We start from the raw sequence: 24,009 nt of genomic DNA, 5'->3' as shown, positions 1-24,009 counted from the left end.
TCCAAATACAACAGAATGTAATGAATTAAAAAATATATTTTTGTATGCAAATTCCGCAGTTAGCAGGGTTGTTGTAATTTTTTTTTTAAATTATAGAACCTACATACAGCAAATGCCTTTTAAATATGCCTTCCATGTAGCTCTAAATTGTACAATGTTTACTTTTATAATGGGAAATTGACTTGGCTGTCTAGGCCACACTGAAAACTGGCAATTGTTGCTCTACTTTGGAACTAAGTGCTGCCTGATACATTAACCTCACCCCCACTAGTGTAACCTAGTGCAGAATCAGTAAACTTGCAATTTAGGAAGTTATTAAATAGTCATCTGGTTATCCACAATAATGCATGTAGGAGCCCATGAAGCCTATCATAGCCCAATGGTTCCCACAATCTTTAACACGCCCGTGGCGCCACGGGCGCCGCGGACTAAATAATTTGGTAAGAGCTTGGTGGGAGGGCTTTGTCCGTGATGAGGAAAGGGCCTGATTGGCTCCTTCCTCCAGACAGACCATCGGCTGAGCCAATCGGCAGGCACTTTGCACCTGCCGATTGGCCCGGCCAATTCCCCCCCCCCCCCGCTGACAAGGAAGCAACTGCGAGCCGCGCAGAGCGCGGTTCACAGTTGCTCCCTTGATGGCGGCCTGATGTGTCGGGAGGCGCGAAGCGCCTCTCACCGCATCAGGCCGCCAACAAAGGGAGCCCCCAGCAGCCGCACTCTGCGCGGCTGCTGGGGGCTCCCTGGTCTAGCGCCCGCTGTATTTAGATTACAGCGGGCTTGATTACTAGTCATTTATAATGTTACATTTTAATGTGGATATGGGACCTATTCCTGTGATACTGCGCAAAGCAGCAGAGGAAAGGGACCCACTGTCTTATCTACAAACAGATCCTTGTAACTCCACACCGGTTTTCGATAAATCTATTATTTATTTATTTATTTATTTATTTTATTTATCATACTTCTATACCGCCCTCCCCGGAGGCTCAGGGCGGTTTACATTATAACAGAGAACCATACATAAAACAGTCTGTAGAACATATACATCGATAACCAACAATTGCAACCAAACACAACACAGTATAACAGTAAACAATCGTAATACAAACAGGTCCAGGGCTTGTTGATGGGATTCTGAGGGGGGGGGAGCAGGGGCCCTTGGTCACTGTAGATTACGCCTGGTCTCGGCCAAATGCCTGGTGGAGGAGCTCCTTTTTGCAGGCCCTGCGGAACTGTTTAAGCTCCGTCAGGGCCCTGATCTCCTCTGGGAGCTCGTTCCACCAAGTAGGGGCCAGAACAGAGAATACTCTGGCCCTGGTCGAGACCAGACGGACTTCTTTAGGGCCAGGGATCCTTAGTTGATTGGAGGCAGTAGAGCTCTTTTGGGGGCATAGGCGGGGAGGCGGTCCCTCAGGTACACTGGGCCTTGACCGCGTATGGCCTTGAAGGTAATTACCAGAACCTTTAGTCTGATCCGGAATTCAACTGGTAACCATTGCAGCTGATGGAGAATAGGCCGGATATGGGACCTCCATGGTGTTGCTGTGAGGATCCTGGCTGCTGCATTTTGAACTAGTTGTAGTTTCCAGGTCAGGGCTAAGGACAGGCCTGCGTAGAGCGAGTTACAAAAGTCCAGTCTAGAGGTGCATGGATCACTGTGGCTAGGTGTTCTGGGGCCAGGTAGGGCGCTAGTAGTTTGGCTTGGCGGAGATGGTAGAATGCCAGCCGCGCTACCTTTGTGATCTGGGCCTCCATTGTGAGGGAGGCGTCCAGAATCACGCCTAGGTTCCTGGCGGAGTGAGCTGTAGAGAGCTGCACGCCATCCAGGGTAGGCAGGCGCGCTTCCTCGCATGGGCCCTACCTACCTAGCCACAGGACCTCCGTCTTTGAAGTATTGAGCTTCAGACGACTCTGCGACTCTGCTTGAGCCATCTCGTCACTGCTTCCAGGCAGCTGGCTAATGCTTCTGGGGGAGAGTCAGGGCGGCCATCCATCAGGAGGAAGAGCTGGGTGTCATCTGCATATTAATGGCAACCCAGCTTTAAAGGGGGATCAGAGCAGTTAACAACTGAGACTGAGAAAGAGGAGTCACTAGTTCACATTGGGTTCTTTATATATGAAAAGGGTAACATCCAAAGCAATCTATTTATTTATTTATTTGGATGTTTATGCCGCCCATTCTTTACAGCTCTGCCATCAAACATCATTTATCACAATCAAACTTTTAAGAGAGTACATGTTCTATGGAAAGGGGGTGAGAAATTTACCCTCTTTTAAATCTTTTACCAATTTAATTGCATATAGAATCATTGAGTTGGAGGGGGCCATAAAGCTCATTTAGTCCAACCCTCTGCTCAATGCAGGATCAGCCTAAAGCAGGGGTAGTCAAACTGCAGCCCTCCAGATGTCCATGGACTACAATTCCCATGAGGGGCTCATAGGAATTGTAGTCCATGGACATCTGGAGGGCCGCAGTTTGACTACCCCTGGCCTAAAGCATCCAGGACAAGTCTCTGTCTAGCTGCTTCTTGTCAATGAGGGGGAGCCCACCACCTCCAATTCCACTGCTAAACTACTCTGACTGTGATCCCCTCCCCCAATATTTAGCTGACACTCTTCTACACATAGTTAAAACCCATCACTTATGCAAATAAGGGTTTAAAGTAGCACAAGCCATCCATTGCCCTTGAAAATGTACTCTAAATAATTCAGGTCACCATAAATTTGTCGAACTCTGTTTCTGTAAAGAAAGATTCAAATGGGTAGCCATGTTGATCTGAAGTAGCACAATAAAATCAAAGTCCAGTAGCACCTTTAAGACCAACAAAGATTTATTCAAAGTGTGAGTTTTCGAGTGCAAGAACTCTTCCTTGCAAGACTGAGGAAGAAAGCTCACACCTTGAATAAATTTTTGTTGGTCTTAAAGGTGCTACTGGACTCTGATTTTATTGTGTTTCAGTGGAAGCAAAGGGTTAGGAAAGAGACAATGAAGCGTACAGCTGGATCAGAAACAAGCACTCCAGGGTACACTGCCTGTGAACATGGAGGTGCCATTTAGCCATAATCAACATTGACACACCTAGCTTTCCTGAACTGCTCTGATCCCCCTTTAAAGCTATCCCCACAATTGTTAGTAGTAAAGTCCACATAGGAACAAGGCACCATCCAGCCGGAAAGTCATGTAAGTTTCCTTTTATTACTGAACCTGGCAGGAGGAAATTGGCGTCCTCTTGTCTCCCCCCCCCCCCTGCCTTGGGAGGCACTGCAAACTACTCCATGCTGTCCCTCAAAGAGCCAGCAAGAGGGAACGTGCAAGGAGGTCCCAAATGATCCTCCAGCCGCTCCCAAGAACGGCTGTCTGGATGGTAAAGCGGCTCTTTACCTGTCAGCTTCACCCGGTACCCTGCCAAGCCAAACACACGACGGGGAAAGGCACCGCTCTGCGTACTTGCACGTGTACCCGCAGCCGCCGCCGCCGCCGCCGCCGCCACTCAGCCCGGCACAACAAAAGTCCAGGACGGGAACGAGCAGAGAGGCAGAGAAGCCCAGGGCGCGCTCCCGAGAGCCTAGGGGAACCCGCCCGAGCGGAGCGGAACACAGACACTCGCCGGCTGACCGCACAGACTGCTGGGCCTTTCGGGTCAGTCGGAGGGTGGGACGTTTGGCGACGCTAGAGGGCCTTGTGGGTATTTGCGCCGGCCTGTCCTTAGGCGCCTCCAGGGGAAGGAGAATGCCGGAATTCAAGCGTTGCGGAGAATCTCAGTTGGGGTCCTCCGGCAGAACTTTCCGTGTCAGAGCCGGGGTCTAGCAGGAGAGAAGAAAGCGCCTCTTCTTGGGAAAAGAGTGTAATGCAGAGGACAGACAACAGCTGGCAAAAAATGAGGATCTGTATCCTCCCAATCTGTATCCATTGGGAGACTTTTCTGGACCTAGACAAAGGTGGTAATTTATTGGATTATTAAAAGAGGATTGCGGGTCGGGAGGGGGAGGTTCCAAATCCAAATCCACTATTAACTTCCCCATGGTGGACGCTTTCTAAAAATACATATTAACTGAAAACTAGGTAAAAGGAATGTGTGCATTTTTATATACCAGATGTTTTTAAACTGATGATAGCATTTTTAACGTCATGTTTACGTATGTTTTCACTGAGCTAGAAACATTCGTGCAGAATTAGAAATACAGAAATAAATTGCACATTTAACAAGTTACCTCTGGATAAATATGAGCTTGGGTGCCCTACTTTTTGAAGGGGGGTGGGGAAGAATTAAGCTGTACTTGGAGCTTTCTATATCTAGGAACAAGTCCCTGATATTAGCACTTCTCAGAATAATTGACACGAGGTCTTTGTTGCCCCTCCCCATTTCAGAAGAGGGCTCAGCCACTCACCCTACCAACCAGATGGAAGACTCAAATATTTCCTTTTTAAAGTAATTCTGCAGAATGGCTCATGATATTGGCTGACTAGGTTCCATACTGCTTAGTTTTTCTCCTCCTTCTGCAGATTTGTATATCTCCTATTGGACGCTTTTGAGGATATTCTCCAAGGCAGATCTTGGAAGGTTAGCATGATGGATCCTGGTTAGTATTTGGATGAGAATCCTGCAGGTATCTGGATGGTAGTTCCTCCAAGGGAGACTGGGGTTCCTTGGATCTCTTGAATAGTACTACATAGTACTACTATACAATAAATGAATGATAACCCAAGGTAGAAGAAAAACATGCAGTCTTAACCCACAGTGATGGTGAAAGAGTGATTTCCCTGCAAGTATAGTTCCCCCCTCCCCAAGATTGATGAGACCTCAGTTATGCCCTACTTTCCTCTGCAGATTTGCAGATTTTTATACGGCCCCTCCTAGTAAACTGTCCTGGGGCAGTCTACACACAATAAATTTCATAAGCAAATATTACAGTCAATTTATATAAAATTTTAAGATAATTAAAATAGGCTATACGCGGTCTGGGCCCAGTATACCTGAGGGACCGCCTCTCCACCTACACTCCTCATAGAGCCTTGCGCTCTACTACATCCAACCTCCTGGTGGTCCCTGGCCCCAAGGAAGCCCGCTTGACCTCAACCAGGGCCAGAGCTTTCTCCATTCTGGCCCCCACCTGGTGGAACGAGCTCCCAGAGGAGATTAGGGCCCTGACGGAACCTAAACAGTTCCACAGGGCCTGCAAAAGGGAGCTCCTCCGCCAGGCATTTGGTTGAGGTCGACCCAAACCACCGCTTCCAGTTGACCCCCTAGCTCCCCCCCACCTATAACCAACACTAATCGGTTTAACCACTGGGTCCCAGTAAGAGTTAAGCTGAGGCTCTCACAATTTCTATTTTATAATGTTATTGTTTATTATCTTATTGTTATATTGTTATTACTGTTACCGTATGTTAATTGTATCTCCTCCTGTTTTCTGTAAACCGCCCTGAGCCCTCAGGGAGGGCGGTATATAAATATAATAATAAATAATAAATAAAACCAATTAAAACTATTTAAAACTGCAGTTATCATTTTTGTATCAGCAATAATAATTGCATGGTAAAGAACCCACAAGGCCAGGACTTCTTCTCCTTTTCAACTCTTTCCCCTCCTCTTGGCAACTCCCATATCCCCCCCTTTTTTTCTGTCCTTCCCATCCTTTATCTGGCTCCTGCCGTCAACTTTGTTTTTCATTTGCTTCATTTATACCCTGCCTTTCTCCTGAGTGGGGGCCATCTCCAGCTTGTATCATTCCACTTGTCTCCATTATCATCACAACAACTCTATGAGAGCAAGTGCTAACACTGACTGGCCCAGGGTCACCCATTCATGACATAGTAGAAGTTCAAACCTTGGTCTCCCAGATCCTTGTCTTATACTGTTACCATTACATCACAGTGGCTTTCATGCAAAGGCTTCTGTTGAATAGAAGTAAGTCAACAGGTGGTTACCACTGGGTGAGTTGTATGGTAGTGAATTCCCTTTACTAGGAATTCCAGTAACCAGTGATTTCACTACATAGTTTCCTCTGGAAAATCTTCTTGAGTCACAATAAAATCAGAGTCCTGTAGCACCTTTAAGACCAACAAAGATTTATTCAAGGTGTCTTGACTCTGATTTTATTGTGCTACTTCAGACCAACACGGCTACTCATATGAATCTATCCTTTTTGAGTCAGGCATTCTGAAAACACCAGTTTGGTTGAGATAATGAGGAAAGGCCACATAAATGCACAGCATGAGTTACTAACATTGGTATGGTGAGTGCTCCAATCAGCTATGGTTTGTGTACAGAATTTTATCTTTCCATGCTCCAAGCTGAAGCAAAGTATCCATGCTGCAAGCTGAAGCAAAGTGTTCCGAAGCAGCATGGAAACAATCTTGTGCACTCCAAAAGGATACAAAATACTGTGTACAAAGAGACTCTTATTCAAAACATATATCATGTATTGGACCAGGGGTAGTCAAACTGCGGCCCTCCAGATGTCCATGGACTACAATTCCCAGGAGCCCCCTGCCAGCGAATGCTGGCAGGGGGCTCCTGGGAATTGTAGTCCATGGACATCTGGAGGGCCGCAGTTTGACTACCCCTGTATTGGACAAATAACAACATAAACAGGCATCATACACCAACAGCATTCCCAGGTATGTTAGCATTTCAAGAAGTCTTCATCCAGGGTCAGTTAGGACTTGCAAATACATCCTGTTATTTCCATAACAATCCTGGACCACAGCCTTGCATAAGAATACTTTAAAGCATACTGTACTTGCGAGGCCTAACTAACTCTGGAATACTGTTGGCCTTCAACCTACAAGAAAAGTATTTTTCAGAGGCTTTTCATGTAATGTGAGGACTAATAACATTTAGGGTTATTATTGTGGCCTGTTTATATAATGTATGTTAATTGTTATTTGTACCTCAGGGAAACAATTCTTTTGGCTAAATAATCAAGCCAGCAATACCACTCAGATTGAAGATAATGTATAGGTGATATATGTTCTTGGAACTCTTGAGGCATTTAAATGTGATGGTGAAGGAGATGCATTGTTTCTGTAGATCTGCAACAAGGAAGAGATAGGCAAGGAAGGGATGGTTCATTTCTTTCACATACCCTGTATGAGAATCCTACATAATACCAGATGAGGTGAAGGAGAGAAAATCTGCCTGCATGGAATTGCAGAGAGGAACTGCAGTCTTCTTTTCAAGGCTGATTGCTCCCTGTTAACCTGACACAGTAAAACTAAACAGGAGACTTGTGGCACCTTAAAGACTTATGGTGTCATCCCAAACAGGATCAGACCTTTCTAAGACAATATAATTAGAAGGATCCCACTTCATTTAGGATTGGTACTATACATTTTATTTCAGCACAAGGTCTCATTAGTTGACTGGGTGTATGCGCTATATAATCATTGAGCAGATGCTTTTACAACCACAAAAAAATGGGGCAAGGGCTTTAACAACTACCACTCTCCATCACCTGTGGAGCCTCCAGGTACTTCAGTGGTTGTAACTTCAGTTAAAACCACAACTAAGTGCCCTGCTGGATCAGACCAGTAGTCCACCTAGTCCACCTTCCTGATTCACACATTGCTGGCATGATGGGCCAAGATGCCGAGCACAGAATTCAAGCAAACCATCCCCACCAGCATTCAGAAGTTCACCAGCTCTGAATATTACTTCCATTATTTACTTAGCTATTTATACCCTGCTCTTCTCCCCAAAGTGGCTCACAGCCTCATTCCTCTATGTTAGTGCTAACAACAACCCTGTGAGGTAAGTTAGGCTGAGACACAGCCCAGCAAGCCAACATGACAGCGAGGGATGCAAACCTTTCACAGGCACCTATACTAGTGGATGCCGCCACACTGACTGGCACTGAAACCCATAATGTATTAACTTCCTCGCCTCAAAGGACTTCCTCGCGTCAAAAAATACCCGCCGAACGCTCTAAGCTCCAATCTTATGGCAACTTCAAGCGCCGCAAGTTTATTTTCCAAGGCAGAGGCTCCGGCCCCCGGGCTGCTTTTGGCTTGGGTCCCACGCGCCCTCTGCCCGCAAAGTATAAAGGTTACAGCGGCGAGGGGCCGGTTCTGGAAAGCGACCAAGCAGGCAGACGCCTCGACGGGTCGGGCTCCAAGCAGCCGCCTTCCCCACTTCCCTTCCTCCTTCCGCCCGGTGCTGGTAGCGAGGCCAGGGTCGTCTGCCTTCAGCTAAAGGCCGGCCCGTTTGACTCTGCGTCCCTTCCCGGCTCGCCTTCCCCAGCGCGAAGATGACCCAGCCCGGGCGCCCGAGAAGCCTTTGGCGCGAGTCTTCGCAGCAGATTCTTGCAGGAGGCTCGGCGGGTAAGTCAGCCTCTTCCCGCCCACACCGCTCGCTCTTCCGCCCACGTCCTCGTTTCTGTTCAGCCAGACCGCTTCCGCTCGACCCCCGCCACTTACTCCGGCTTAGTCCGGAGGAATACTGGCCCTTTCCTCAGCGCCTCCCTCCTCGTCGCCTTCGGAGTTAGGCCCGCCTGCTGACAGCAACTGCGGTTTCTTCCCAGACTTCTCACGCCCGCTCCTCCCACTCTGTGTATCCCAGAAGTACGGCGCGCTTGTCGGTTGCTCTCATTGGGTTCCTGTAGTCAGTGGTTCCTTGTTGGGCTTCATTTTGAAAAGGAGACTGTTCTGTTACACGGGCTCTGTTTACAGCGATCTGAACGGGCGGCTTTCTTTTGCAGGTTATCTGAAAGGGAACAGAGACCCCCCCCACCCCCCGCCGTGTTTATATTGCATATCTTGTCATTACACTGGTCTAGTACTGTATCCTATATAATTGTATTTAAAGTATTAGTACTCTATCCTTTCTTTCATTTTGTAGAGGGGAATAGTACTATAAAAATATTAGGAACATAACTATCAGTTGTGTTTGTTGCATATATTGCTCAATCAACTACTGTATTGCAATATTATATCTAAATCATGCACTATAACTTTGTGACTAACAATGTGAAATGTTTTGTTGTTAATTTCTAGCCGCCATATTTTTGTGAATGAAAAGAATCTTGTGAAATTGCCCTTTGTGCAAATGAGATGGCAGGTGTTTTTATTGTTGTTATGTGCGAAGTCGTGTCCAACCCATCGCGACCCCATGGACAATGATCCTCCAGGCCTTCCTGTCCTCTACCATTCCCCGGAGTCCATTTAAGTTTGCACCTACTGCTTCAGTGACTCCATCCAGCCACCTTATTCTCTGTCGTCCCCTTCTTCTTTTGCCCTCGATCGCTCCCAGTATTAGGCTCTTCTCCAGGGAGTCCTTCCTTCTCATGAGGTGGCCAAAGTATTTGAGTTTCATCTTCAGGATCTGGCCTTCTAAAGAGCAGTCAGGGTTGATCTCCTCTAGGACTGACCGGTTTGTTCGCCTTGCAGTCCAAGGGACTCGCAAGAGTCTTCTCCAGCACCAGAGTTCAAAAGCCTCTTTGATGCTCGGCCTTCCTTATGGTCCAACTTTCGCAGCCATACATTGCCACTGGGAATACCATAGCCTTGACTACACGCACTTTTGTTGGCAGGCTGATGTCTCTGCTTTTTAGGATGGTGTCTAGATTTGCCATAGCTTTCCTCCCCAGGAGCAAGCGTCTTTTAATTTCTTTGCTGCAGTCCCCATCTGCAGTGATCTTGGAGCCCAGGAAAATAAAATCTGTCACTATCTCCATTTCTTCCCCATCTATTTGCCAGGAATTGAGAGGGCCGGATGCCATGATCTTTGTTTTCTTGATGTTGAGTTTCAAGCCAACCTTTGCATTCTCCTCCTTCACCCGCAAGAGCCTCTTGTGGCGCAGAGTGGTAAGGCAGCCGTCTGAAAGCTTTGCCCATAAGGCTGGGAGTTCAATCCCAGCAGCCGGCTCAAGGTTGACTCAGCCTTCCATCCTTCCGAGGTCGGTAAAATGAGTACCCAGCTTGCTGGGGGGTAAACGGTCATGACTGGGGAAGGCACTGGCAAACCACCCCGTATTGAGTCTGCCATGAAAACGCTAGAGGGCGTCACCCCAAGGGTCAGACATGACTCGGTGCTTGCACAGGGGATACCTTTACCTTTACCTTTACCTTCACCCGCATCAACAGGCTCTTTAGTTCCTCTTCACTTTCTGCCATTAGAGTGGTATCATCTGCATATCTGAGGTTGTTGATATTTCTCCCTGCAATCTTGATCCCAATTTGTGACTCCTCTAATCCCGCATTTCTCATGATGTGCTCTGCATACAAGTTAAATAGGCAAGGCGACAGTATACAGCCTTGCTAAACTCCTTTCTCAATTTTGAACCAGTTAGTGATTCCATGTTCAGTTCTCACTGTTGCTTCTTGACCTGCATATAAATTTCTCAAGAGACAAATAGGATGCTCTGGTATTCCCATCTCTTTAAGAACTTGCCACAATTTGTTGTGCTCCACACAATCAAAGGCTTTAGCATAGTCAATGAAGCAGAAGTAGACGTTCTTCTGGTACTCCCTAGCATTCTCCATGATCCAGCGTATGTTGGCCATTTGATCTCTAGTTCCTCTGCCTCTTCGAAATCCTGCCTGTACTTCTGGAAGTTCTCGGTCCACATATTGCTGGAGCCTAGCTTGTAGGATTTTGAGCATAACTTTGCTAGCATGAGAAATTAGTGCAATGGTGCGGTAGTTTGAACATTCTTTGGCATTGCCCTTCTTTGGTATTGGAATGTAAACTGACCTTTTCCAATCCTGTGCCCATTGTTGAGTTTTCCAAATTTGCTGGCATATTGAGTGTAGCACTTTTACTGCATCGTCCTTTAAGATTTTGAATAGTTCAACTGGAATGCTGTCACCACCACTAGCTTTATTGTTGCTTAGACTTCCTAAGGCCCATTTGACTTCACATTCCAGAATGTCTGGCTCCAGGTCAGTAACTACCCCACTGTGGTCATCAGGGATGTTAAGCTCGCTCTTGTATAGTTGTTCTGTATAATTTTGCCACCTTTGTTTAATCTCTTCTGCTTCTGTGAGGTCCCTACCATTTTGGTCCCTTATCATACCCAATTTTGCATGAAACGTTCTCTTCATATCTCCAATTTTCTTGAAAAGATCTCTGGTCCTCCCCATTCTATTGTTTTCTTCTATTTGTTTGCACTGTTCATTTAAGAAGGCATTCTTATCTCTTCTAGCTTTTCTCTGGAACTCTGCATTCAATTGGGTGTATCTTTCTCTTTCTCCCTTGCCTTTTACTTCCCTTCTCTCCTTAGCTATTTGTAAAGCTTCCTCAGACAGCCATTTTGATTTCTTGCATTTCTTTTTCTTTGGGATGGTTTTAGTTGCTACCTCTTGTACAATGTTGCGAACCTCCGTCCATAGTTCTTCAGGCACTCTGTCTATCAGATCTAATTCCTTAAATCTATTTGTCACCTCTACTGTGTATTCGTCGGGGATATGATTTAGTTCATACCTGAGTGGCCTAGTGCTTTTCCCTACTTTCTTCAATTTAAGCCTAAATTTTGCAACAAGAAGCTCATGATCTGAACCACAATCAGCTCCTGGTCTTGTTTTTATTGACTGTATAGAACTTTTCCATCTTTGGCTGCAGAGCACATAGTCAATCTGATTTCTGTGTTGACCGTCTGGTGATGTCCATGTGTAGAGTCGTCTCTTGGGTTGTTGGAAAAGAGTGTTTGCTATGACCATTGTATTCTCTTGACAAAATTCTACCAGCCTGTGCCCTGCTTCATTTTGTACTCCAAGGCCAAACTTGCCTGTTATCCCGGTTATCTTTTGGCTTCCTACTTTAGCATTCCAATCCCCCATGATGATAAGCACATCATTTTTTGGCGTTGCTTCTAGAAGGTGTTGTAGGGCTTCATAGAACTGATCAACTTCATCCTTTTCAGCTGCAGTGGTTGGGGCATAGACCTGGATCACTGTGATGTTGAATGGTTTGCCTTGGATTCGAACTGAGATCATTCTGTCATTTTGGGGATTGTATCCCAAGACTGCTTTTCCTACTCTCTTATTGATTATGGCTACTCCATTTCTTCTGCGAGATTCTTGTCCACAGTAGTATACCTGATGGTCATCTGAATTAAATTCACCCATTCCTGTCCATTTTAGTTCACTGATTCCTAAAATGTCGATGTTCAGTCTTGTCATTTCTTGTTTGACCACGTCCAGCTTGCCTTGATTCATGGATCTGACGTTCCAGGTTCCTATGGAATAAAAATCTTTACAGCATCGGACTGTCTTTTCGCCACCAGTTACTTCCACAACTGAGCGTCCTTTTGGCTTTGGCCCAGTCGCTTCATTCATTCTGGCGCTACTCGTACTAGCTGTCTGCTCATCCCCAGTAGCATATTGGACACCTTCCGACCTGAGGGGCTCATCTTCCGGCGTCATATCGTTATGCCTATTGGAACTGTCCATAGAGTTTTCATGGCAAAGATACTGGAGTGGTTTGCCATTTCCTTCTCCAGTGGATTACTTTTTGTCAGAGCTCTCAGCTATGACCTGTCCGTCTTGGGTGACCCTGCACGGTATAGCTCATAGCTTCACTGAACTACGCAAGCCCCCTTGCCACAACAAGGCAGCGATCCTTGAAGGGGGATGGCAGGTACTTGCTTTGATTCAGCAAGGATCAGAGTTTCACACTGCTTCAGTTTATTTTGATATAAAATCAGCTTAAAAACTTACCACATACGATACTAAGATCAGCAATTAAATTTAATGGTGCTATTCAGCCTTGTTTAAGAACCATCTGCTTATGTACGCATGCTGCATGCCCTCATGCAAAATTTTGTGATATTGCATGTTATTTCTGATGACAGGAGAGAGATGTAGAACTGCTCTGATCTTCCTGGGGAGTTTGCTAACACTGGCATAATATATGTTGGATATGCTGAACAGGAGCAATGCGATAGCAAATGCTTTACAGTCCCAAATGCTTTACTGTACCATCTGCATTTGGTAGAGACACATCCATTGTGAATAAGGGCTACAAAGATACCTGCCTTCCTTAAAGACTGAGAGTAGGCCGTTGAAGCATGCCAGAATGAATGTTCTTCTAATAGTGTTAGTCTACTGGCAAGAAAGGCATTCTTCTACTGCGGTTAGATTGCCAGGCAGCCTCATGAGAGACTATCCCAGCCTCCAGCCTATATACTCTCTAGTATATATCAAGGGACTCCAGATATTCACCCCTGAAAGGCCAGGTCCTAAAGCTATTGCTTTAAGTATTCCCTTGAAAGCCTAACTGTAGCAAGGCTGAAGTGGAGAAACCATACTCTTGCCATTATTTCTTGATGGTTCTTAGCCAATATGAACAATGGTTTTCTCACCAAATAAGAGGTGTAAGTCCCTGTGGGTTGCAGATTAATTTAAACTAGTAAATGGTTATTTGAAGCCATCTGTATACCATCCCTGCCATTTGCTATACATCAAGGGATTCCAAATATTGACCCCTGAAACTTTTATTGTACTGCTTCCATGGGGAAAAGATTTTTGTAAAGACAGAGCTGGGAGTCATACTTTAGTTAGGGAATCACCTTTCCCTGGAAAACCTTAATTACTGCACGGATATAGGAAGCCCATTTTCTGAAGAAGAGTTGTGTCTTTATACCCCACTTAACTACCCAATGGAGTTACAAACACTGTTCCCTTCCTCTCCTCACAAGAGACACTGTGAAGTAAGTTGGGGCTCTTACAGAACTTCTCTGAGTAAGCATAGAATCATAGAATCATAGAGTTGGAAGGGGCCATACAGGCCATCTAGTCCAACCCCCTGCTCAACGCAGGACTAGCCCTAAGCATCCTAAAGCATCCAAGAAAATTGTGTATCCAACCTTTGCTTGAAGACTGCCAGTGAGGGGGAGCTCACCACCTCCTTAGGCAGCCTATTCCACTGCTGAACTACTCTGACTGTGAAAAACTTTTTCCTGATATCTAGCCTATATCGTTGTACTTGAAGTTTAAACCCATTACTGCGTGTCCTCTCCTCTGCAGCCAGCAGAAACAGCATCCTGCCCTCCTCCAAGTGACAACCTTTCAAATACTTAAAGAGGGCTATCATGTCCCCTCTCAACCTTCTTTTCTCCAGGCTGAACATTCCCAAGTCCCTCAACCTATCTTCATAGGGCTTGGTCCCTTGGCCCCAGATCATCTTCGTCACTCTCCTCTGTACCCTTTCAATTTTATCGACGTCCTTCTTGAAGTGAGGCCTCCAGAACTGCAGTTCTAAGAGAACTGTGACTGGCCCAAGGTCACCCTGCTGGCTGCATGTGGAGGAGCAGAGAATCAGACCTGGCTCTCCAGATTACACTCTGCCACTCTTAACTACTGCATCATGCTGAAGAAAGTCAGAATGGCTGAGGTAGTTCTATGGTCATATGATTTGCATGGGCTCTCCCCAACTATTGACCAGAAGACTATCCCCAAGTATTTAAAGGATTTAACCTACTCTGTGTCTTTAAATCTGCCATCTATGTTTTTCATGCCTTTTGGTAAAGGTGTGGGTTTTAGGGTTTTTTTGTAATTTATTTACACAGTAAAGGCTTGGAGTGCTGTCCTCAGGCCTGTTTGGGAGTGAGATAAAATTACTGTACCATCTGCATATGTAATAAGGCAGAAATCACTCTATGTGCTATTTTAGGAGAGTGGACATTTGGGTTTGATAAATCCTGCACCATGGAATTGATATATACGTTGAAAAGCCAGCATACATCCCTGTTTTACTACTTTTGCCAGTAGAACCCTATCAGATAGGTGACTGGGAGGGATGCATCTTACTCTAAGTAAACTAATTTCATGTAGCATGTGAATAAGTACATTTAGCATTCTTAGGCTTAGTCTGTACTCTGTGTCATTTTGGTACACTGGTTAAGAGCAGCAGCCTCTAATCTAGACAGCTGGGTTTGATTCCCCACTCCTCCACAAGTAACCAGCCTTGGTAACCTTTAGACTAGTCACAGTCCTGTTAAAGCTGTTATTACAGAAGTTCTGTCAGAGCTCTCTCAGCCCCACCTACCTCACAGGGTATCTGTTGTGGGAGAGGAAAGGAAGGTGATTGTAAGACACTTTGTGACTCCTTCAGGCAGTGAAAAGCAAGATATAAAAAAACAACTACTCTTCTTCATGCTATCAAAGGCTGCTTTAAAATCAACAGAGTTTCACATTGTAAGAAACATTTGCTGCTCATCTAAGCCATAAATGTGCTGTGCTAGAGGGAAAGCATGTAAAATAGTTCAACAGGAATACTGGTGCAATTGTACAGTCCAACTAAGACAGCCACTGTGTAGCTAGTTGGAACTCTCCTTAAAATAACAGCTGCAGAGAAACTGAACCAATGTATTAATAGCCCACCAAATCCCTTTCAGTTCCATCATTTTTTTCTGAAATCCAATTAATGTTTTATTAGATCCAGGGTACCAGAATTTGGAGTAGTTACAGGCAGCTTTTATGTAAGTTGGCTAAGTAAGCTGTTTTGAAGACTCCGAGAGGACTTGTGTTCCTTTCTTTGTCTGTTCTGAACAAAACTGAAGAATTCCATCATATTCCTAACTAATTGATTCATCTAACAACAACCATGGCTTCATTCCTTGCAGTTCTCCATATAACCCATGTGTCGCTTACCAAGAAGATCCTGTCTAAATGAGAGATTGATACTTGTAAATTGCAGATTTCAGATGGCCTCTTACTGTACCATCTGCATATGTAGTGTAGTAGTATAGCAGCATATGGTGTAATGGTTAGGAGAGAGGACTTCTAATCTGTCGAGTTGGGTTCGAGTCCGCACTCCCCCACATGCAGCCAGCTGGGTGACCTTGGGCTCACCACAGCACTGAGAAAGCTGTTCTGACTGAGCAGTAATATCAGGGCTCTCAGCCTCACCTACTTCACAGGATGTCTGTTGTGGGGAGAAAGGAAGGTAAATGTAAGCCACTTTGAGACTCCTTTAGGTAGAAAAGAATAGCAGCATATAAGAACCAACTCTTCTTCTTCTTAACTATTGTGCTAAAGTAGGCAGTATGCACTCTTTCCTGGGTTGTGTTTGTGTCTTTTGTACAGAAGAGAGTGGATGGAATATGTAATGCTATTATGCAGTCATTGGTGTGTGTCATCCTTGAATAACAGGGCCATCACAGGGATAGATGTTGTGATTGTGGTGGCTGGGAGTAGAGTTAAAAAGACTATGGGAGTAGCAGCTATCACTACGCTACCTTTTTCTCTAATTACACTGTGTTCTTGAAGTTGCTGGTGGGAGCTCTGTCAGAGAATGTGTGAGTGCAAAGGGTCCCAAGTAGAGAGCTCCTGTAGCTGATGATAGGAAGACCTTTCTTTTCTGGGGAGCAACTGCCAGTACAAAGTTACATGGCTCTCGCCGCGTCAGGTCACCGGGCAGGGAGCCCCCGCCAGCCGCGCTCTGTGCGGCTGCTGGGGGCTCCCTTGCGGGGGGCCTGACGCATCGGAGGCAAAGGAGCAACTGTGAGCCAGGCTGCGCGCGGCTCGCAGTTGCTGGGGCTGGGAATCGGAGGGACCAATTGGCAGGCGCTGCGTGCCTGCCAATTGGTCCCTCCGATTGTCTGTCCGGAGGAAGGGTCCAATCCGGACCCTTCCTCATCCCGCCCCAGAACCCCTTACCCTTTTATTTAGTCTGTGGCGCCCGCGGCGCCACGGGCAGTGTTAAGATTTGGATGAGGGATTAGAGGGGATACTTATTGAATATGCAGACGATACTAAACTGAGAGGGGTAGCAAACACAACTGAAGACAGCAACAGAATAGAGGATGATCTTGATAGGCTTGAGAACTGGGCTAAATTAAATATAATGAAATTCAGTAGGGACAAATGTAAAGTTTTGCATTTAGATAGGATAACCCATTAATACCAATATAGGATGGGGGCCTCTTGTGGCGCAGAGTGGTAAGGCAGCCATCTGAAAACTTTGCCCATGAGGCTGGGAGTTCAATCCCAGCAGCCGGCTCAAGGTTGACTCAGCCTTCCATCCTTCCGAGGTCAGTAAAATGAGTACCCAGCTTGCTGGGGGGTAAACGGTAATGACTGAGGAAGGCACTGGCAAACCACCCTGTATTGAGTCTGCCATGAAAACGCTGGGGGGCGTCACCCCAAGGGTCAGACATGACTCAGTTCTTGCACAGGGGATACCTTTACCTTTAGGATGGGGGAGAGTTGTCTTGGCAGTAGTATGTGCAAAAAAAGATCTAGGAATCTTAGTGGACCATTCATTGAACATGAGTCAGCAGTGTGACTCGATAGCTAAAAAGGCAAATGGGATTTTGGGCTGAATCAAATGGAGTATCGTGTCAAGATCACGGGAGGTGATAGTACCGCTTTACTCTGCTCTGGTTCGGCCTCACTAGGAGTACTGTGTTCAGTTTTGGGCACCACAGTTGAAGGGAGATGTAGACAAACTGGACTGTGTCCAGAGGAGGGCAAGAAAGATGGTGAGGGGTTTGAAGACCAAGACATATGAAGAAAGGTTGGGGGAGCCTTGTCTGTTTAGCCTGGAGAGGGGATCTGATAACCATCTTCAAGTATTTAAATGGCTGCCATATCAAGGATGGAGCAGAGTTGTTCTATCTTGCCCCAGAAGGACAAACCAGAACCAATGGGATGAAATGAATTCAAAGGAAATTCTGTCTAGTGCAGGGGGTTGGACTAGATGACCCAAGAGGTCCCTTCCAAATTTATGATTCTGTGATCTAGCACATCCCTTGTTAGGTGACTGAGAGAGATAGCGTGGATTTTACCATATTGGGATTAATGCTATTTCTAGGGTTGGGTTTTATAGGGATATTTTTTATGTAACCAGCCTTGAGTCCCAGGAGGAAGGCAGGCTATAAATTTAATAAATAAATAATAATAGTTAATCAATTTGAGCAAGCCAAGGAGGCCACTGTGCAGATTCATAGGGATATTGACATTCCAGGAGATGTACTGCCAAACACGCTGCAGCCAGCACAGGAATAAAAATAGGGTTTTGTACCAAGCCAGCACCTTGATGTTTGTAGCTGATCTATTTCCATTGGGCTGCGTGTGTTTTATATGCACTGTACAAAGAAGTATTATGGGAAGGAATCAACAAGGTGGCATTTCTACAGTTAATTCTGAAAGTCTTTTTTTAACTCAAAGTCTACATGATTTTATTGTATCATATTAATGTAGAGAAATGTTTGTATGAACAATGTCTAGGAAATGAGGGAAGAGGTTCTGTTGGCTCTCCTTTAATTTAGAACTTGGTAATTTGGAGAAAAAAAACAGGCAATATATAGAACAGGAGTACAGTCTGGGAACAGTGTTTCTGCAGAATGGTGGCAAGCCCTGACCTGCCCTGTACTTTGCTTGCTTCAGGTTCCTCTATAACATGTTTCATACGATGAGAGGAAATGATTGTTTGACATTTGTACACATTAACAATGCAATCCTATGCAGTTACTCCAGTCTATTTCCATTATTCGATTCAGTCATTAGACCAGGCTGGTCTAACTCTTCATAAGGATCCACTGCAAATTGTGTAACAATGTAAGCTAGCAAGAAGATATATTGAGCAACTTGTTTCCATATGTACATGTCTTCAGAAACTTTTTTCCCCTTGTTTCTTGTTTTAAAAGTTGTTACTTTTGTACTTCATTTACACCCTGCTTTTTCCCAATGGGGACCCAAAGCAGCTTTGATTTTTCTGCCACGTTATCCTACAGCACCCCTGTGAGGTGGGTTTGGTTGAGAGTGTGTGATTGGCCCAAGGTCATCCAATGAGCTGTCCTAGCGGATTCCCTGAGTTTTGAGCCTGGGTCTTCCAGACTCTTGTCCAGCATTCTAACTAGTGTACTGCCCCTTTGGTTTGTTTAGACAGAATGTATCAAAAAAATTAAACAATTTTAACAGTATAAGATCCTTCCTGATGAAATTTTTTAAAAATGTAAGACAAAAAGCAAGCCATACTGGTGTGAATAAGTCACTTCCTGAAGGGCTACAAATGTTGCAGCGTTCCATAGAACCTCTTGGATCATGCTGGCTGGTGGGTTTTGCTCTCACTGTTGTTGGAAGATGCAAGATCTGTAGTGCACATGATTCAAAAGCATATGAAGAATATCCTTGGGCTGATCCTGCGTTGAGCAGGGGGTTGGACTAGATGGCCTGTATAGCCCCTTCCAACTCTATGATTCTACAAAAGAGTGAGTGAATGCAGAACAATACTTAGAGAAACTGCTAGGCCTCTCTCTTTCCTCTTTCTATACAAAGTTAGTTTTGGTTCTTAATAAAACTATTTTATTCTTTTAAGCAGCTTGGTGCTCCGTTCCTCCTTACAGATTTAAGCTCTGCCAGTGACTACAACATTATCTCCTATGACAGAATTTTATTTTCTCCTTATGAACAATCAGCCACAGAATATCTATACAAGAGAATGTGAACTTGAGTACTTGAGGGCAGGATTGGAGTGTTCTGACAAAACAAATTAACATTGACAATGATTATGTTAGCCATTCAGTTGTGCCTGTCTCTTGGTGATCATATGGCTCAGTTGTCTCCATGTCTTTTGATCCTGCACTGCTTCTTTTAGTTGTATAATGCTATGGCCAGTGTCCATTTTGGTCATGTCTAATCACAGTGTTCTTTGTTGGCCTGGTTTCCTTTTACCACTGACCAATCCTAGCATAATTGCTTTCTCCATTGAGTTGGATCACATGATAAGTGAGCTGGAATTTCGAGGTTTTGCTTTCCAGTGATATATCAGGCTTTATCTGTTGTAGTGTCTCCTTGTTTGTGACTTTTGCTGTCCATGGAATCCACGGAAGCCTTTGCCAGCACCAGAGTTCAAATTAATCAATTCTCCTCTTGTCCAGTTTTTTCATCATCCAACTTTCATAGTATAAATGGTTATTGGAAATATGACAGATTGGACTAATCTACACTTGGTAGACTGGCTTATGTCCCTGGTTTTCCAGGATTGATTCAAGCTAATAATTGCTGAATGTCCCAGAGGAATTAGAGGCTTCATTTCCATACTGCAATCACCACTCAGATCCATTTGTGATCCAAGAAAAAATGAATTCTTGAACACATTCATGCTCTTCACCTTCAGTTGTTATTGTGACAAATGAGAACTGGATGAACAAATGGTTAAATGGTGTTTGTCTTAACACAAGCATTTATACAAATAGCTATGGGCCAAGCCAACCACCCTATCAGATTCATACATAACTCACAGCCAATCATCAGTCATGGACCTCCTAGTGGGCAGTCATGGAGCTGGCCTGGGAATTTCAAACACTATATCAAACCTTGTACATACCCCAGGTGTGTGTGAGTGTGTGTGTTGTACTGATCCCTCCACACCCGGCATCCTGTCCACCCCTGATGTCATCAACCCTGTATCTTGGCTGCTTGGATCCAAGAAAGGTGCTATATCTTGAACTTGTCTCCCTGCAGAACTGGAGTTGGAGTTGTATGTATGTTTTTACTTCTGTGTGTTTTGAATGCACCCTGATAATTTCCCCAAATAAATCCCCTGAGTGTAAGCTTAATCGTCTTCTTCATTTAAGAAGGGTTTCTTCCAGGAAACGGACCCCATAAAATTGGTAGTAAAGATCCTATGTTACCCAGCCTCTTGCTATATTCATGGTTCCCCAGCAATTTGGGTAACACCATGACGGGCAGGAGAGAAACTACAAATTGCAGGGTGACAACCACAGAGACCTCAGGGACATGCAAGCAGAGGGATGGGGAAGGATGACAATGCATAGCCATACCCATGGCACATATTTCACCCCCCTAGAGGTACAGGCCCATGCTAAAAAGACCAGGGGCAGCAGCACACCATGGGGGGAATAGGCTCCACCACCCTGCCCATTTGAAAGTGACCCCAAGCAGGCCCACTCAGGAGTATGATCCATGTGAAAGCAATGGGGACAACCCACAGGAAAGTGGCTTAGGGAAAACAAAAGGAACATGTGGCTACCAATCACTGGTGGGAGGACCACCTGTCACTACTGACATGGTGCAAAGGCCATTTGAAGATTATTCATCATGCAGTCCCAAATCCTGCTGCCTGTGGAGCAGGATGAATGATGTATCCCATCCGCCTATCAATGTCCCCAGCAACCACCACCAGCTACTCAAGATGCCCAGTGGCCACCCACTGAGCCTCTATTAGGCCCTCCATGCACAGCTGCCTCTGGGTCATAGCATCTCTCAAGTCATGCCAACTTTTCAGCTGTTTCATCTGGATGGCTGATCATATGGACAAGAGGGAAGGGGAGGTGCTGTGCTGTCCATAGGTGCCCCACTCAAGCACACAGTGGCTCAAAAGCCCCAGCTCCACCTGTGGCCTGCATTCACTGCAACATCTGGAGCCAGGCCAGGGTGTACCATGAACCCAGCAACCTTCACCTATCCCCTGTGGTCTCCACTCAAGTACACAGATGTGGAATGCAATCATTGCAATGCCTCAGTCTCAGAGGTGCACCATAGCTATGAGACCATACACTTACTAGATAGGATCTCAGTACTGCAACTACCCATCACCACATGCAGCATGGTCTGAGTAATGGGTAGATCCCCCAATTTTAGGAGGATGCCCTGGGCACATGCTAGCAATCTGGCCCAAAGTAGTTGTTTTAACTCTTCATGGCAAGCTTCTTCATCTGGGCAACTGGGTAGAGCTCCACAGCCGTGCACCATAAGGCATGGCAACAAGCAGTAGTGGAACTCCTCCTGGTGGTGGCAAGAGCCACTCTGAGATGTACCACCACCAGCCCACACAGCAGCATCTTCTCCATCTTGGTGCAGTTGGGCTGGTGGTTGGCATTGCCACCTACATGGCTCAGCACAATCATGACAACATGTATCTGAGGAACACAAGGGTGGGGCTATGCACAATGGTACACTGGCCTATTGAGTACAGCTCCATACCCACCAGTCACAGGATGGGTGTGGAGCATCAGCAGGGTACTTATTGGGCATAGCCCATCCAGGAATGGTAGTAGGTTACTGGGCAAGATCTGTGGAGAGGGGAGAATGGTTGTGTGCCCTGGGGTGCAGGGGCCACCTATACAAACTGTCCCTTCCCTCTTTGCAGCCACTGGACAGCCTATACCCATATGGTGGCCCTTTGTCCCACAACCCTGCCAAGGTTATGACTGATCCATCTCCTGCCTTTGCTGTATGTGTGGGTGACCCAGCAATGTGCAGGAGATGGAGTGTCAAGCAGTACCATGAGTGCATGAACACCCTGCATCTCTCCAACAGTACCGGCCTGGAGTTGTCCTGTCTTCCAAGCCCTCTGAACTCGGCCTGGCACTGCAGGATGAAGCATCTCCCCCTGGGGCCCTTCCCCTCCTGCTATCCTTTCACTTCTTCCTTGCAGGCTGATTATTACCAAAATACCAGAGATATCTTAGTCCCAGGCCAACTGCTACCTCTACAACTTTCTGGATGCCACGGAGGAGTCCAAACTGACCTATTTGGCCAGGACTGCTGCAAGCTTGCCAAACATCATGATGGCCATTAACTGCCTTAGAATTTACCTACCAACTGTGGAGGTTCAAGGATCAACATTCACATGATGAACGGACTTTCTTATTGAAGCTTTCATTTAGCTTAAATTCGCAGGTTAGAGGTGACTTTTCCTGGAAAACATTTTCACCATGTCTGGTCTCAATGACTTGCTGATTGCCTGGCTAGGGGGAAAGGGTGGGTTGTGGGTCAAATTCCATGCCAGGGGGTCCTGCTGGGTGAAGGAGTTGTGTTTTTCTCCATCATAGATCACCAGGGCTGCCGTCTGCTGCCATATTTTTCATGCCATATGTCAGGGACAAGCCAACAAATAGTGCTGTCTACAGCCAGGCTCATTGTCTGATCCATATGATCATCATATAGGTGTTCAGCCAACTGAAGATGTGCTCCCCTGGCTCCCCTTTCCCTCCCATCGACAGCCATGGCCAACCCCAGGGATGGACCAAGCAGGTGACATCTTCACTTCTGGTACCCAGCTCCCGACGCCAGGAGAAGCTGTACTCAGATAGTGAGCATAGGTTGAGGTCATTTTGGACCCTGAGAGTTTCATGAGGTTGGTATAGACTGCTAGAGCAAGCAGAGCCTGATGAGATCATGTCAGATTTGGGCTCCTTCATTCTCATCAGCTTGTCCTTGGTGGGGACCACCAGCACAGCCAAGGCATCAACAATTAGTATTGCAGTCCTGTGATAGCTGCCCCTGGCCAGGTTCACTCTGTAGATGGTGACTGTCTTCAGCACAAGCTCCAGATGGGGGTGTAGGCTGCCCTGGGATCTACTGTGATGGCTGTATCCTGCCAACCAGCTGGGATACAGGTGTGAGATTGCCCAGTTCTGCTCCTAGCCACATAACAATCAAGGCCTTTCTGGTAGTTTACCACCATGTGGACGCCTGGCTAGACCAGGCAGTGACCATCCTATGTGGCAACTCCAGTGGGACATGGGGTGCAATCTGTGCAGCCTACTGGTAGACATTGTGGGATTGTCATCTGGGGGTACTTACAGCAGCTTGCTGGGGCCATTGGCCAGCTGTGGCCTTGAAGGCACCACTGGTCAAGGGACACTATGGGGCATAGAAGCTGGCTTGGAGGAGGGCTCCTGACCTATTCCTGAGTACTCCCCCTTCTTGTATATTTTGGGTGTTCACTGTAGGCATTTAATGTTGCACTATTCTTATTAAAGAAGGACAGCAGAGGTCTGCTAGCCCTCCAGTCCATAGTTGGTTTCTCACCTACCATGTCAGTAAGTTATGTTCTCATATGGTATGTCCATCAGCCAAATATGTGCGAACTACCATGATGCTAAAACCCACAGTTGCAGAGCTGACTGGTATAGTCCTCCTGGGTGGCATGACTTTCCATCTTGACTGCCCACACACAGACTGAGAGGTCTGCCACAGACTTGCCTGCCCACATACAGCTTTGGCACAGCTGGTCTGGAGCTATGGGCTGGGTTGTCATCAATATGTGGATAACACCCAGCTCTATCTCCTCATGGATGGCTGCCCAGATTCTT

The 24,009-nt window shown here is 46.0% G+C and overlaps 2 protein-coding genes across 9 annotated transcripts in view; one reads left to right on the top strand and one right to left on the bottom strand.

Moving 5' to 3' along the window:
• MIPOL1 (mirror-image polydactyly 1) overlaps positions 1-8,720 on the bottom strand; it is a 286,508-nt gene extending 277,788 nt beyond the window's left edge. For 2 of the 6 annotated variants that reach the window (XM_077323149.1, XM_077323147.1), the window contains exon 1: positions 8,420-8,720. The gene's annotated coding sequence lies outside the window, so the exon portion shown is untranslated. Of the gene's footprint in view, positions 1-3,382; positions 3,559-8,419 lie in introns of those variants that run through there. The other 4 variants (XM_077323144.1, XM_077323145.1, XM_077323143.1 and 1 more) reach the window with 3 other exon arrangements.
• SLC25A21 (solute carrier family 25 member 21) overlaps positions 8,068-24,009 on the top strand; it is a 365,160-nt gene continuing 349,218 nt past the window's right edge. For all 3 annotated transcript variants that reach the window (XM_077323153.1, XM_077323150.1, XM_077323151.1), the window contains exon 1: positions 8,068-8,323. In XM_077323153.1, the coding sequence (XP_077179268.1) occupies positions 8,251-8,323 (73 nt within the window). In that variant the 5' untranslated portion in view covers positions 8,068-8,250. The remainder of the gene's footprint in view (positions 8,324-24,009) is intronic.

This window comes from Paroedura picta, chromosome 2 (assembly GCF_049243985.1).
Source record: "Paroedura picta isolate Pp20150507F chromosome 2, Ppicta_v3.0, whole genome shotgun sequence".
Lineage (NCBI taxonomy): Eukaryota > Metazoa > Chordata > Lepidosauria > Squamata > Gekkonidae > Paroedura > Paroedura picta.
The sequence above is the reverse complement of the archived record's forward strand: the minus strand, read 5'-3'. Positions and strand labels throughout refer to the sequence as shown.